Here is a 14696-nt window from a genome sequence, read left to right on the forward strand (position 1 = left end):
GTCGGGAGCATCTTGAACTGAAATGCACTCTATCCTTTCTTAACCTGATGGTTCTCTTAGATGCAGTTGAACATGCTGTTTGCTAATGAGCCACTTTTATTCTCTCTCTTTGTACTTGAGCAGAACATCAAACTCCAGATTGAGAACTGTTTGACGGTTTGATGTTGCTTTTGCCAGTCATAAAACACGTAGCCCTGATAGAGGATGTTTCAAGGTCTTTAAGTATCTTCATACTGAGACTAGAAATTAATCCAACTCCTCCCTGCAGGGCACTGCTTGGACCCCACAAACCTTTGCTCTGACACCAAGGAGCCTGATGGGGAGGGCGCGCCGGCAGAGTCGGAGCCAGCTGAAGCGGTGACAGAGGGCACCCAGAGCTCCCTGGAGGACGAGGGCACCCTGGGTAGCGACAGCGAGCATGTCCATGCCAACGGCATCCCCGGCACGCCTATTTCTGCCAGCTTCACCCCATCGCTGCCTGATGACAGACTGTCTGTCTCATCCAATGACACTCAGGTAAAGCACGGACCAGAGTTATGAAAACAAAGCATGCTAAAGATTAATAGAACTTTTTTTCATAGGTTTAAGTCAGATTTGTTTAATATTTATGTGTTATGATTGTTTGCTTACTTTACTAATCACTAATCAAGGTTCTAATAGACCTGGAGGCTTATAATCATACACCTTTTATGTTTAGTTTGCTGGAGGATGTAAGGTTCAGTGAAAGAGCATGTTGTCAACTGCACACTGATATCGTTGTTTTTGTTTCTGTGCAGGAATCAGGAGCAGCACCGGGCCAGCCGCCTGGTGCAAAGTTTTCCCACATTCTCCAAAAAGATGCCTTCCTTGTCTTTCGCTCACTCTGCAAGCTGTCAATGAAGCCGCTGTCAGATGGGCCACCCGATCCTAAGTAAGAATTCAGTCTGAGCACAAGAACAGGTTCACAGTAGTATTTACTCTGTTTGTTGTAGCATTTCAGCTTATCAAGTGATATGAGAGCGTTTGGTTGGGGAAGTGAGAAGCGGTTGTTTACGGTTGCTTTCAACTTCAACAAAATGGAGTCACTTCAGTTTGTACAAAGAGGAATTTGTGAGTGAACTCTACATTTGTAATGGTTAGTTAAAGTCATTTTACTTTTTGACTATTTGCACTGATAATGGCTAATGAGTGCAAAAAAGGGACACTGAAATAAGTGTGCTATGTATGAGTTCATATGAGTCCACTATTTAGCTTACTTATCAAGACCACTGACAGAGAATGTATCAGCAACAACTTTGATTATTGTTGTTTCTGATAATAAATGGAATATCTGGATTTTGGTTATTAAATTGATAATTAAAACATGTCACCATGGGCTTTATGAAATTGTAATGGATATTTCTCAATATTTTCTGATATTTAAAAACAAACAAACAAACAATTAATAAATTACTTGGCATAATTGGTCAGTAATGAAAATAATCATTAGTTGTGGCAACTGTTCTACAGTTAACCATGCACACACACACACACCTCGGTCATTATTCTATGTGACTGTGTTGAGTGCAAGAATAGACGTGAGTCATGGTTTATAATGAGGATTGCTCCAGTGATAACAATAGTGTTCTGATAAATGGTGATGAGGGAGACAATGAGGCATCGCTCAGCATTTTCTGAATCACTTCCTGGTTTCATGAAGTGCAGAATCCTTTTTTTAACTGTTTCCCTTTTTCAAAGCACCAGAAAGTGGAAAGATAATCAGATTTTGCCATCATTCATTATGTTACTTCTGACCAAGCTCTGGTTTGCCAAAATAGAGCCATCTGATTGGCTCATCCTGATAGAAGCAGCTTTTGTGAAACAGGATTTCCTGCATCTGGTTTCTGTGTATAACTCAATTCACACAGTGTCTCTGGGGTGAATAGGTTATATTTGTTTGTTTACCTTTTTATTCATTTAATGTTTTCATTTTTTTAATCTCAGTTGTCAAAATGTAAGCTCAGTCCATTACTGGATAGCATTGCAAAATGAATGTGGTGGGAATGCAGCAGAGCAGTGTGTGTTCGCGTGTCTAATGAAGGCCATGTCACTGCCAGACACAAACCTTTTACCCTCCTAACAAGACAGCTCTGCGTGATTTTTCACTCTCTGTCACACAAATACAACACAGCACCCTGGCTGAAAAGCTGCATTATTACCTATCAGAAACTACTTTGTATCTTCATGGTGGATCAGACGGTACCCAATGAAAGGTACACATCTGGTCTCAAGAGGGATCATTTTGTGGAACATCTATAATGATTTTATAGTACAGAATGTACAAAACTGTCCTGTCTTGTTCCTCTTAACCAGAGCGTGGTCCTTACCATACTCTGTTTGATTACTAAGTTATCAGATATTCATCATTCTACAACACAGGCTTATGCAATGAAATGCAAGTTGTTGCCTTTTTATGCTACTCACAAAACAGAAATTATATAAAGGATGAATAAGTGATAATAAGTCATAAAAATGCACTATTATTTATGGTGGAGTGTAGAGGATGAATTGCAGAGTCTCACAGCCTCAGGAAAGAAGCTGTTCTGTAGTCTGGTTCAAACATACTTTTAAAATGATATGAAATGAAGTAAGACTGGATTTTAATTTTAAGCCCTTACTATAACCATTGGGCTTAATTGGCACGTCAGCCTCTTTAATGCCCCACAAGTGGCGAGTTTGATTGAACTCTCAAAAGTAACAATAAACTCGGTGTGCTCCACCCTGGTGTGTAGAATTATGGGTCATGTAGTCTTTTATACAACATGTGGATTTATATATGTACATTTGGAATATAATGATATACTCATTGATTCAATAGATTTCGCAATACTGGGTTCATCCAATGATTTTCTCATGATTTAAAAAAACAAATTTGACTGAAGATTGCTTTTTTTTATTTCTGAGGCAAGGTAAAAGCAAGTAGGTAAGGCACTTGTAGAAGAAGTAGAGACACATTTTTGTTGTGCCACATAAATCCTACTTTGTCTGTATGCCAGAGATGGAAGACATTGCAGAGAAGCAGCCAATCTCAGCATATAAAGTAGCTGAAAGTATGTTTTTTTTTTTGGAGCTCCATTTTTTTCTGTCCTGCTGCTGCAGAAAAGGAGTTCAGACAAGCTGAAGCTCCACACACAGAGGGGCTTTGATTTAGTTGCCGTAGCATTTCTTTGATGGCTGTTGAAGATTTTAACACTCAGATGCAGAGATACAGTATGATGTGGTCTCAGTGTGCGTTACTCCGCTGTTTATTTGAGGTGTAACTTTGCTTGAAGGGCAGATAATTTGCCCATAAGTACTTTGGTTTAAGTGAGACTTATTTCTTTTTATTGCTGAATATATTGTGTGTCTGAAATGTTAATGCTCATCAGATTGGACAATGTGTTCCCAGAGTCTTGAACAGATGGCTGGAATAAATCCCTTAAGTTGTTTTATGCAGGAGCCAGCTTCATTCTCAAAGGGTTAGGGTACACAATACAGTATAAGAAACAGACAAGGGCCCATATATAGACACATTCAGTCTTTTCTCTCTTACTGCATATTATCATCTTCTTCCATATTAAAATATTCAGACTGATTATTCTAATACTAATCAAATGTTTATTTTACTTATTTGTATTTTGGGGGAGTAGATCTCAACATACTATAATATTTGTGCACAAATTAATTAATTTTACTGCCAAAGCTGTGTTATATGCTGTATTTACATACATGGAAACACTACTTGAACTTCCCTCTCCCCCCACCCCCCGCCTCAGGTCCCATGAGCTGCGATCGAAGGTCTTGTCCCTCCAGCTGCTCCTGTCCATCCTGCAAAACGCCGGGCCCATCTTCAAGACTAATGAGATGTTCATCAACGCCATCAAGCAGTACCTGTGTGTGGCCCTCTCCAAGAATGGGGTCTCCTCTGTGCCTGAGGTCTTCGAACTCTCGCTCTCCATTTTCCTCACTCTGCTTTCCCACTTCAAGACGCACCTCAAGATGCAAATTGAGGTAAAATATATTCACTGCTGCATCAAGAAAATGGCAGATTTTGTAGTGTGTAAATGTTATGGCAGCAGTATATGTTGCAGAAAATAATAATTTCTCTGCTACCAGCCTTAATAGACCCTAATGGGATGAAACCATGAGGCATCTAAATTTCCCAGGGTTTTTCAGGCATAGACTTAACACCTAATAGAGTTTCTGAACAAAATCTATCCTACTACAGACTTTTACTCAACACTCTCTGCTCTCATTCTTCAGCACTGTGCTTTCCATGTGGTGTTTTGTGATCAGTGTTTTCTTTTTTTTTTTTTCCCCAGTTCTATTTTGATTCATATATGCAGGGAAAACCTGATGAACTAGTTGGCTAAGTACAGTAGCTATATTTATATATCCACCCACTGCTTCTTGAGAAACAACAGATTCACATCTTTTCTCGCAGCTGACAGTTTTTCTGGGGAACACAGGAAATTAATGAATACAGTGGAAAGATTGAGGGTAAGAGGGTGCAAAAATATTAATTGCATGAGATGAGTAAGTCCTGCCCCTTTTTGCTCTGTGCTCTAATAAGAGTTGAGCAAGCCTCGGTCAGAACCTCGGCCAACTTTCTGCTTTGCTGAACTTCAATAGATGCTATGTGCTCGGCTCATCTATGTTCAAAAGACAACCGCATTTTGAAGATGGTTAAAAGATGATAGTGACATATATGTATAGTCACAAAACACTGGCTAACTACCTAGCTAATCTACTTTCATCGTTAACTAGCAAGTTAGCAAATTTTACTAACATTACCAAACTTAAGACATGAATGTATTTATTTCACTTTTATATTTTAACCATCTTCAAAATGTGTTTTTCTTTTCGAAAATAGACGAGCCTAGCTTAGCTTTTTTAGGAAAAGGAAAGGTGAAAGTTGACAGAGGTTCCTAAATGGGTCAATTACAAAAGCAGCACTGTAGAATTGCTCCTTTAAACATCAGCTTTTATCCAATGTGTGCTCCAGTCGCAACACAATATATTTATATTCACCTGCTTTATTAATTAGACATGGCAGGTCTGTTCTTTCTATTAACACCTTTCCTTGTTGAGGAACACCACATGTGATATTGACACACACAGTGACATTTCTCAGTGCAGCAGGAAGCTGACGTAAATGATGTATGGGAGATGTGGTGTCTCACTGAGTGCTGTAACTTTTTTCCACCTCAGTGCAGTTGAGGGTTTCACCATCACCTGCTCTCTGCTGCCTACAGGGTGTTATTCTGTTTGACTCAGTTAAAAGTTCCTAATGTGTAACCCCCTGCTATGTCTGCTGTATCTACTGAAGGAAACTCATGTGGGCTCCTGGAGAATGTTATGTGTTGTGTTGGCCGTGCAGGCAGTTAGTTGATGGTGTTGTTGTTGTTTCTCCCTGTCACATGGTCTGCAGGTTTTCTTCAAGGAGATTTTCCTGTACATTCTTGAGACGTCCACAAGCTCCTATGACCACAAGTGGATGGTGATACAAACCCTCACCAGAATATGTGCAGGTTTGTGTTTCATTTTGTTGAGGGAAACTGGCCATTTTAATATTGATACTTTATGTGTGATTCATTAGCATTGGTGCTTTGATAATGAGGCAGTAATGGAGGCTTAGGAGAGAAGCTTCTGATACACATAAATCTGGCGTATTGCAAAATACATGATATTTTAAGTTAATTACTATGATTAACCTCTTATAAAGAGTACAATTATTTAGGTGCTTGCTTTGGACTACATAAAAGCTGCGTACACAGTCTGTATTTGTTTCATAGATTCTCACTGACTAACTCCATCTGTGTCCCATCTGTCTCTCTCAGATGCCCAGAGTGTGGTGGACATCTATGTGAACTATGATTGTGACTTGAATGCTGCTAACATATTTGAGCGGTTGGTGAATGACCTCTCAAAAATTGCGCAGGGTCGCGGGGGCCACGAGCTTGGCACAACACCCCTGCAGGTGATTTATTATTATTATTATTATTATTATTATATTTTTCCTTATTTGGTATTCCAGTTACTTTTAATGCAATTGAAAGTGCTCTATGGCATTGGGATACAATTTTTGTATATTTTTCTAGGAGCTGACCCTGAGAAAGAAAGGCCTTGAATGTCTAGTGTCCATCCTGAAATGTATGGTAGAATGGAGTAAAGACCAATACGTCAACCCAAACTCCCAGACCAGCCTCGGTAAGACACAGATGCATTGAACATGAGTGTGATTCATCACGAGTGACTGGCAAACCTGAACTGAATACAATACACAAAAAAATTTAATTTATATTCATTCTAATTGTACAGACTTACTAAATATTTAGTGGCAGAATTTGTGGTTGTCTTTCAGTCAGTATAAGAGAAACACAATTAATCATAATTATCACTTACTGCTGAATCCCACCACTATTTTTGAAGGATGAATTAAACTCTGAGGGGAAGTCTTAAGTAATTATTGAAGAGGGTAATGCCTATAACTGTATTCCATAATATTCCAAGTGGTTTGAATTTAAGTTCACAACACAATTGTTTGTGTGCCTGCAATATCACGCTTTGTTGGCTTTGTCGATAAAAATTCAGCTCGTTTTTCCTCAGATGTCTGTGGAGAATTGAGCTCTTGTTGCGCCAGAGATGAGACTGCCAAGGTTATAACTAGTTTTTCTAGTCTTTCTGTTGATCAGCCCGTTTTTTTGGCAGCAGTTCATCATTGAGGTTAACAGTTGTTCGTGGTAAAGCTCACATCCATCAGTTCGGCTGCAGTCGGTTGTAGGATTGACAGTTGGCATTCATCAGCTCAGCTCCAGCCAGAGGAAGCAGTGAGATAATGGCCATAGGGCCAGCGCTGGCAGGCTAATCCAGGAGGGTTAGTCTAAAACGGAGCGATACCTGAAGCAGAGTCGCCATGAAACGCCCGTCCACAACATACAGAGCATACCCTGTGTGAGACTCTGCCCCTGGGTCTTCTGCACACCGGAGGATTTATGTTATTTTCCAAAGGAGGAGCTCAAACTGAGAAGCAAGTGCAACTTTGTGAAAGTGCTGGAAAGAAATCCCACAAGTCCCTGGGACTATCCACAGGCTAGCCTCGGGCTAAGCTGTCAAAGCTAACCAGCTGAGGCAGTTGTGTTAACTCGCAGGGACGTTATCTTGCCAAAACTTATGACAACCCATTAATACTCTAGCAGGAGCTCATAGGTCAGAATTTGAATTTTGAATGTTAAATTCGCCCTCCTGGCTATTGGGGATTTCAGACGAAGGTTGTTTTCTTCCTTGTACAATGGAAGTGCGATATGAATTGTGAATACAAAACATTGATTTGTGTCAGTACAATATATCCCCTTCCCTTTTTCAATGGTCTCTTTTTGTGTCATTTTCTTCCCTTTTTGTATGACATCAAAGCAAGAGCAGGTAATGTCAGAGCTGTACAGAGTGTTTGCTAGAACGTGTTTCTGTGATGGAAATCGTTTGTTTTAAGCCTGTTGTGTCTATAGCTTTAGATACTTTTGTACTAGTTATAACATTATATAACGTGTTGTTTTTAGGGTTTCCCATTAATTACTTAACACCCCGTAGATTGTAACCAAAACCATGTATAGATTCACGTAAACTAATGGTAGAGATACTTTTTCAGAACTCGATGGGTGCAAATGGTCCTTGATAATCTAACGAATGCGTTATAAGGTATTGCCCCAGTACACAGCTTAAACATTGAGTTAATTTTACCCTCCTCCCTCAGTATCCCTCCACCTTATTGTCTCTACTTTGTAAGCCTAAGAACGGGAGACACACTGCCAGCTCACATTACTGTGACACTGTCCTGAATGTTTTAAAGAGTTTCCGATGGGTAATCAGACGCCTGGTCCTTGCATAGGGTTTACAGAGTGGACCTGCTCCAGCAGCAGCCCATTCCTCAGCTTCCACTCGGCAGGCTTAAGAAACCACCTCTCTTGGCCTTTATGTTCTGGCTGCTTCCTCTTTGACTGCCTGCAGCTTTTTTAGATAACCCAGCTTTTATAGTATCCTCCCTTCACTACCCTGCCTTGCACCTGCTCTGTGTGAATAAGTGTGTGTTTTCTGGAGTTCGTTAGGATGTGGTCGTGTGCATGTGACCCTCCCTGCCAAACAACAATCATTAAGAAGGCCTCGGGGTCATAGTGTTCTTAGTGTTGCAGTTCCTTTTTCAATTACTGAAGCCTCTCTCCCGCAGTGCTAGCTTTAAGTTAGCTCACTTTTTTAAGCCCCCCAGGCTGAGTTTGTGCCAGTGACAGAGTTTCAATTAAAAACTCTCACCTTTTGTGATGGTTCCAGGCGTTTTCTTAATCTTACCGTAACAGTAGAAATGCTCATCTCTTCTGGGTTACCTTATCTTGTGTCTTTTGCTCTTCAGGTCAAGAGAAACCATCAGAACAGGAGAGCACAGAGACCAAGGCCCCAGAGACCATAAACCGCTATGGGAGCATTAACTCTCTGGACTCCACAGCCTCGTCTGGCATCGGCAGCTACAGCACCCAGATGTCAGGTACCGACAACCCAGAGCAGTTTGAAGTACTCAAACAGCAAAAGGAGATCATCGAGCAAGGAATTGACCTGTAAGTATACACACATAACAAATGTTTCATTTTTTTCTGTCCATGCTGTGATACTGCAGCAGCTACAGTGTGTCCTGTGTCTCTGGATCCTACATAGGTTCAACAAGAAACCAAAGAGAGGAATCCAGTACCTTCAAGAGCAAGGCATGCTGGGTACAACCCCAGAGGACCTTGCTCAGTTCTTGCACCAGGAAGAGAGGCTTGATTCGGTAACAAATCACCCTGCTTTCATTTAATTTCTCAGTTAATGGGTTAGTTCGAGTTTCTGTTCAAGTTCAGAACAGAAAGGTGCTGTGCTGCTCTCACAACACTACATAACTGTTGTCAGATGAGGTGTACTGATTAAAAAAATATTCCACAAGAAGAAATCCAAGAGTGGATCAAATATTGCTATATTCTGTGAAAACAGGCTAGAAGTCACTGTGAGGCTTTTTTGAGCAGTTTTTGAGGTGCAGGTGTGCTGCTTTTCTACCCCCAAAACATGTATGTATGAAACAGAAGAGTGATGTAAAAATAGCACAGATGGGATTATGGTTCTAGAGAGAAAATAAACAAAAGATTTACCTTTTTATACAGAAATATCAATGACATAGAGCTAACTATAAATGAGTTATGTAAAAGTAAGCAGGGCAGGAAGTTTTTGTTACAGCATTTATTTCAGTAGTCTAGTGCAACATCGTTCTGTCTGCACAACAGCCCTGATTGACAATAGACAACTCCTTCAACTCCACCACCTTTATTGAGTTTGTTTGTCTTCTCAAAGAAAATAGTGTCTAGCAGGGGAAGTAGCAGCAAAATGGTGGCCAGATAAATAGCCAGTCCATCTCAACTGCACTTTCTGCCTCGTGCAGAGGCCACAAAATAATCTAATGCCTGTCCACCAGCATTAACAGCCTCCTAATGAGGAGCACACTCTGCCTTGATTAGACAGCCTCAAGGGTGTCAGTGCACAGCGGTAATCAGCATTAAAGATAGTTCATGACATCTAGTTAGAAACAAGGGCCCTCAGATGCAGTGGCACCACAGCCTTGGCAAACAGAGTGGATAACCATAAAAGTCTAACATGTATTTATCAAATCCACACTGAATGGATAGACATGGAGTTAGAACAGTGGCTCTTATTAGCTTTTTAGTATGTGTGAAAAGATGACTTGCTCTTTAACAGTGCTGGTCAGTTTTCTCCCTCTTACGACAAGATAAATGTTAGTTCAAGAACTATTGACACATGGCTTTTCAGAAACAGCACGGCCTTAATGTTCTTTTAGCAGGATTTTACAGGACTGTCTTGTTTTAATATTAATGATACATTGCAGCCTTTTAAAATAAGCCTGACCTCTGTGTTTTGATCTCTTAGACTCAAGTGGGAGAATTCCTCGGGGACAATGACCGTTTCAATAAAGAGGTGATGTACGCCTATGTGGATCAAATGGACTTCCAGGGCAAAGACTTTGTTTCTGCGCTACGGATTTTCCTGGAGGGCTTCCGGCTCCCTGGCGAGGCCCAGAAGATTGACCGGCTCATGGAGAAATTTGCTGCAAGATATCTTGAATGCAATCAGGGGTGGGTTTTGCATCTCCCGACTATGGAAATAGCTGAATATAATTTTGCATGGCCCACATACAACACACTGTGATATTAATATGCATTCTGTCTTTTCCTGCTCTCCTCTTCCCTTCAATTTTACAGGCAAACCCTCTTTGCCAGCGCTGACACCGCATACGTCCTTGCCTACTCAATCATTATGTTAACAACAGACCTTCACAGTCCACAGGTAAGCACTCCTTTGGGAGTCTGTTTTAACAGCTGCCATTCCCTCAAATATCAGCACAACATAAATCACAGGGATTGCATAAGCAGCTTTTGACCCGTGTCCTTGTTGTCATCTGCAAAGGTGAAGAACAAAATGACAAAAGAGCAATACATCAAGATGAACCGTGGCATCAACGACAGCAAAGATCTACCTGAGGAATATCTCTCAGCCATCTACGACGAGATTGCGGGGAAAAAGATCGCCATGAAGGAGACGAAAGAACTCACCATGAAATCCAACAAGCATAGTGAGTCTCATTGCTATTGGATGTCTCAAAGGTGTAATAAATACTAGGACAAAGATTCCAGTTATTACCCCGAGCCGTTTACCTGTTATCTATGTGGCTGTGATAATTTTGAATGAGACTTAGAGCCAGCAAAGATGTGTCACATATAAAGAGATTAGATTTTGCTGATTGGTGAATAAAAGTCAGTGCTTCTGAGTCATCTTCAGATAAGGAGCATAAGAAGTAAAGAAATTACAATAACCCATTCAATGGAAGACTTATATGCACTGCTGAGACTCTTTTTGAAGTATAATAAAAATATATAAGACACTGTGCATTCGCTCGTTCACATTTGGCATCATTTGTTCTGTGAAAAATACTCAAATGAGCCGCTTAAAATTGTATTAGGTATGAAGAGGTGTGTTGTCACATTTTGTCTCTAGATAGTTCAGCTTTTGACACTTTGCAGAGCTTGTTAGATTATAAGCTGCAGTGTTTTCCTGTGCTGAGTTTGTTTGCTGTAAAAAGCTCTGTGTGTGTGTGTGTGACTGTGTGCATTTGTGCATGTGTTTTCGCTTAGGTGTGGCTAGTGAGAAGCAGAGGCGTCTGCTATACAACGTAGAGATGGAGCAGATGGCAAAGACGGCCAAAGCTCTGATGGAGGCTGTCAGCCACGTCCAGGCCCCCTTTACCAGCGCCACACACCTGGAGCACGTCAGGCCCATGTTCAAGGTAACACAAGCGGACATAAATACACACACTCTAAGAGGCAGATCCACAGTTTCACACACAAATTGTAATACCTCATCCCTCTGTTGTTCCTCAGCTGGCATGGACACCCTTCCTGGCTGCTTTCAGCGTAGGTCTTCAGGACTGCGATGACACTGAGGTGGCCTCACTGTGTCTGGAGGGGATACGTTGTGCCATCAGGATAGCATGCATCTTCTCCATACAGGTATTGCAGTCTGAACGGTGGGGATTAGTGTCTTGCTGTGTGTCTTACGTCGCAGTATTTTTAACACACTGCCTTGCCTTCTTTGTCTCTGTAACAGCTGGAGAGAGATGCGTATGTGCAGGCCCTGGCGAGGTTCACCCTGCTGACAGCCAGCTCTGGCATCGCAGAAATGAAACAGAAGAACATTGACACCATCAAGACCCTCATCACTGTGGCCCATACTGATGGCAACTACCTGGGCAACTCCTGGCACGAGGTTTGCTGTTCTCATCTCACTTGACTACCTGTTGTTCACTGGCTGTATTTCCTCACAAAACTTTAAGCCCACGTCATTACCAGGCATAACATGAAACTTGGTTCTTGCTTTAAAAAACGACATTGTATTAAAATGTCATTAATACTGTTTATTATTTTTAACATTTTTGCTCTTTAAGCAAGTAGTGCAGCTTTTAAACTACAGCTACATAAAATAGATGTTGAATCAACCAAAAGTACTGGTTGGTGTATGACTTTAAATTATTTTCTGGTAGGGCATTTTCCCTAGCCCTTCCATTCTGTCCCATTTTTTACTACTGGTATGTCCATTTCTATTACTTTCTGTATGTCTTTGTTTCTCTAAATATGCTCCTGTCTTTTTTCTCAGATCATGAAGTGCATCAGTCAGCTGGAGCTGGCTCAGCTGATCGGTACAGGGGTGAAGACACGCTACATCTCAGGGACGGTTCGGGGAAAAGAGGGCTTCATTACAAGTACGAAGGAGCAGAGCAACGACGAGTACCTTGGTCTAGGTCAGCACCAGCTTATACATACTTACATACTGTACAGCAAGTCCAATGTCACAGCCTTGTCCTTTTTTTGTATTAAAGTGAGTCGAAGCTAGACTAAATTCTTGACAGTAAAACAAGCTCATAAATTGTATTTGTTTTTTATATTTTGTAAATATTTTATTTGTATTTTGCTCTGCAGTCGGAGGAACAGTGGACCGCAAGCAGATTGCCAGCATTCAGGAGTCCATTGGAGAGACCAGCTCTCAGAGTGTGGTGGTGGCTGTGGACAGGTACCATAAAATTCCATCAGTGCACCACACTGTTTTATATTGAACAAATTATTAAGTTGATCATAATTTATTGTACAATCAAAGGTGGTAGAGAAGGACAAAAGGTTCAGTATGTCTACTAAAATAGAAAAAGCATTAACATAGAAACCACTTCTTATTAGAGGGAAAAAATGATTAAAATCACATTAAAAGTTTGTGGCTGAATTGCAAATTTATGTTGTATGTCTAAAATCTTGCCAGTCTTTTAAATAATAATTGTCACATATTTTTCTGCTTTAGAATATTCACCGGTTCTACTAGACTGGATGGTAACGCAATAGGTGAGTTTAGCTACAAACTGAATTGTCTTATTGCTTCAAGGACAGGTACATTTAAGTTATTTTTGATCATCGTGAGTCATTTTGCTCTTCTTTGCTCACTGCCAACATCTTCTCTTGGTTTTTCAGTTGATTTTGTGCGCTGGCTATGTGCTGTGTCCATGGATGAGCTGGCCTCACCCACACACCCACGTATGTTCAGCCTGCAAAAAATAGTTGAGATCTCCTACTACAACATGGGCCGCATCAGGCTGCAGTGGTCCAGGATCTGGGAGGTTATCGGAGACTACTTCAACAAGGTGGGTGAGGATTGGCAACTCCAGAAATGGAAAACATGAAACAGGAGCAGGTTTTTTAAACAAGGATACAGTATAGTTATGCTATAAAGAGGAATAAACTAAAAATAGTGTTGGATATATTTTTGGTTTATCCACAAGATTTATCAAAATCTTGTGGATAAACCAAAAACTTCCTCTGTTAGGAAGGGACTGAATGAGCTGAAAAGGACTGTTTACTTTTTCTCCCACCTTCTGTTCTACAGAAGGCTGATTTCAGTTACTGATAAACACAAATTGTTGCCAGAAAAGCTTTCTGGTAGTTTGGTATTCAAGGACACCTCTTTCACTGAGGCTCTACTTCTCACTGAGTAGCTGCAAACTGAGTTTTGGCATGTCTATAATCAAACCCATAAATCATTTATTATGCTGAAGAGTGGATTTTAAGAAATATGTTTTTCCTGCTGGAGGGAGAACTGTTTTCTCTGCGCACCTATATGCTTTTTTTTTTTAGTTGCAGGTTAGGAACAGCCTGTAGGAACAGCTTGTTCTTGGAATGCTGCACTTCCCATGTTGGATTTTAGAAAAAGGTTAAAAATATGAAATGTAAAAAGAAAACAGTGTGATGTTAATTAAATTTGATTTATCTCTGTGCAGGTCGGCTGTAATTCAAATGAAGATGTGGCGATTTTTGCAGTGGACTCTCTCAGGCAACTGTCCATGAAATTTTTGGAGAAGGGGGAGCTGGCCAACTTCAGATTCCAGAAAGACTTTCTGAGGCCTTTTGAGCACATCATGAAAAAGAACCGGTAAAGAGACGGGTATTACATTTCTCTGTGGGGGATTTTACTACTCCCATGTAGATCTGTAGAGCCGGCTGGTGCAAAGACAAGGCCTGCACTGTGGCTTTGAGTAGTTACTATTTCTGGGTTGTTTCTCACATGGCTGCAGACTTGCACTCCCCTCCTCCCCTCAACCTCTGTAGCAGCTCTCTGCCATCGTCTGTTATTCATTCGCTTTCTTTCTGTCTTTCTGTCTCTGTATTCCTTATAGCGGTGAGTAAGCGAGTTGTTTGGCAAGCGGACATTTCAACTGACCCATTTCAGTCTGTTTGCATTACCCTTCCAGGGAATTCATGTAAAAGCCTTTTATTCCTCACTTGGTCCGAATCAGTCCTGAATGGATTGCGAACAGCTATCGGTTATAAATGAGCTTGATTTTACTGTTGCAACCGTCGGTGTGACGCACGTCAAAAGGCAAGCCGCTTTGCTGCAGCACCCTTCTCATTCATGTGAAAGAGGAGTAGCAGTGAAAGTATAAATCCACCCACAGATTGTAAAGGCTGAGAGCCTCAGCAGTGAGGAGATGGCAGGCAGCCATGTAAACCCTGCAGCGCAATGTGTCCATTAGACTCACTCACGCTGCCCTCCTGTCTGTTAGAGTGTGTGTGTGTGTG

The 14696-nt window shown here is 41.0% G+C and overlaps 1 protein-coding gene across 4 annotated transcripts in view; it reads left to right on the forward strand.

Moving 5' to 3' along the window:
- Window positions 1-14696, forward strand: part of arfgef1 (ADP-ribosylation factor guanine nucleotide-exchange factor 1 (brefeldin A-inhibited)) — a 50186-nt gene that overhangs the window by 27177 nt on the left and 8313 nt on the right. For 2 of the 4 annotated variants that reach the window (XM_035670063.1, XM_035670222.1), the window contains 20 exons: window positions 269-516; window positions 777-910; window positions 3774-4008; window positions 5429-5528; window positions 5838-5977; window positions 6099-6207; window positions 7411-7419; window positions 8399-8600; window positions 8698-8809; window positions 9955-10160; window positions 10287-10371; window positions 10492-10657; window positions 11217-11368; window positions 11463-11591; window positions 11689-11847; window positions 12235-12379; window positions 12558-12648; window positions 12928-12968; window positions 13095-13264; window positions 13898-14049. In XM_035670063.1, coding sequence (XP_035525956.1) covers window positions 269-516; window positions 777-910; window positions 3774-4008; window positions 5429-5528; window positions 5838-5977; window positions 6099-6207; window positions 7411-7419; window positions 8399-8600; window positions 8698-8809; window positions 9955-10160; window positions 10287-10371; window positions 10492-10657; window positions 11217-11368; window positions 11463-11591; window positions 11689-11847; window positions 12235-12379; window positions 12558-12648; window positions 12928-12968; window positions 13095-13264; window positions 13898-14049 — 2785 coding nt within the window. The remainder of the gene's footprint in view (window positions 1-268; window positions 517-776; window positions 911-3773; window positions 4009-5428; window positions 5529-5837; window positions 5978-6098; window positions 6208-7410; window positions 7420-8398; window positions 8601-8697; window positions 8810-9954; window positions 10161-10286; window positions 10372-10491; window positions 10658-11216; window positions 11369-11462; window positions 11592-11688; window positions 11848-12234; window positions 12380-12557; window positions 12649-12927; window positions 12969-13094; window positions 13265-13897; window positions 14050-14696) is intronic. The other 2 variants (XM_035670298.1, XM_035670135.1) reach the window with 1 other exon arrangement.

The sequence above is a fragment of the Morone saxatilis genome, unplaced genomic scaffold (assembly GCF_004916995.1).
Source record: "Morone saxatilis isolate NCDOM2014 unplaced genomic scaffold, NCSU_SB_2.0 Contig0, whole genome shotgun sequence".
In the NCBI taxonomy this organism is placed as follows: Eukaryota; Metazoa; Chordata; class Actinopteri; family Moronidae; genus Morone; species Morone saxatilis.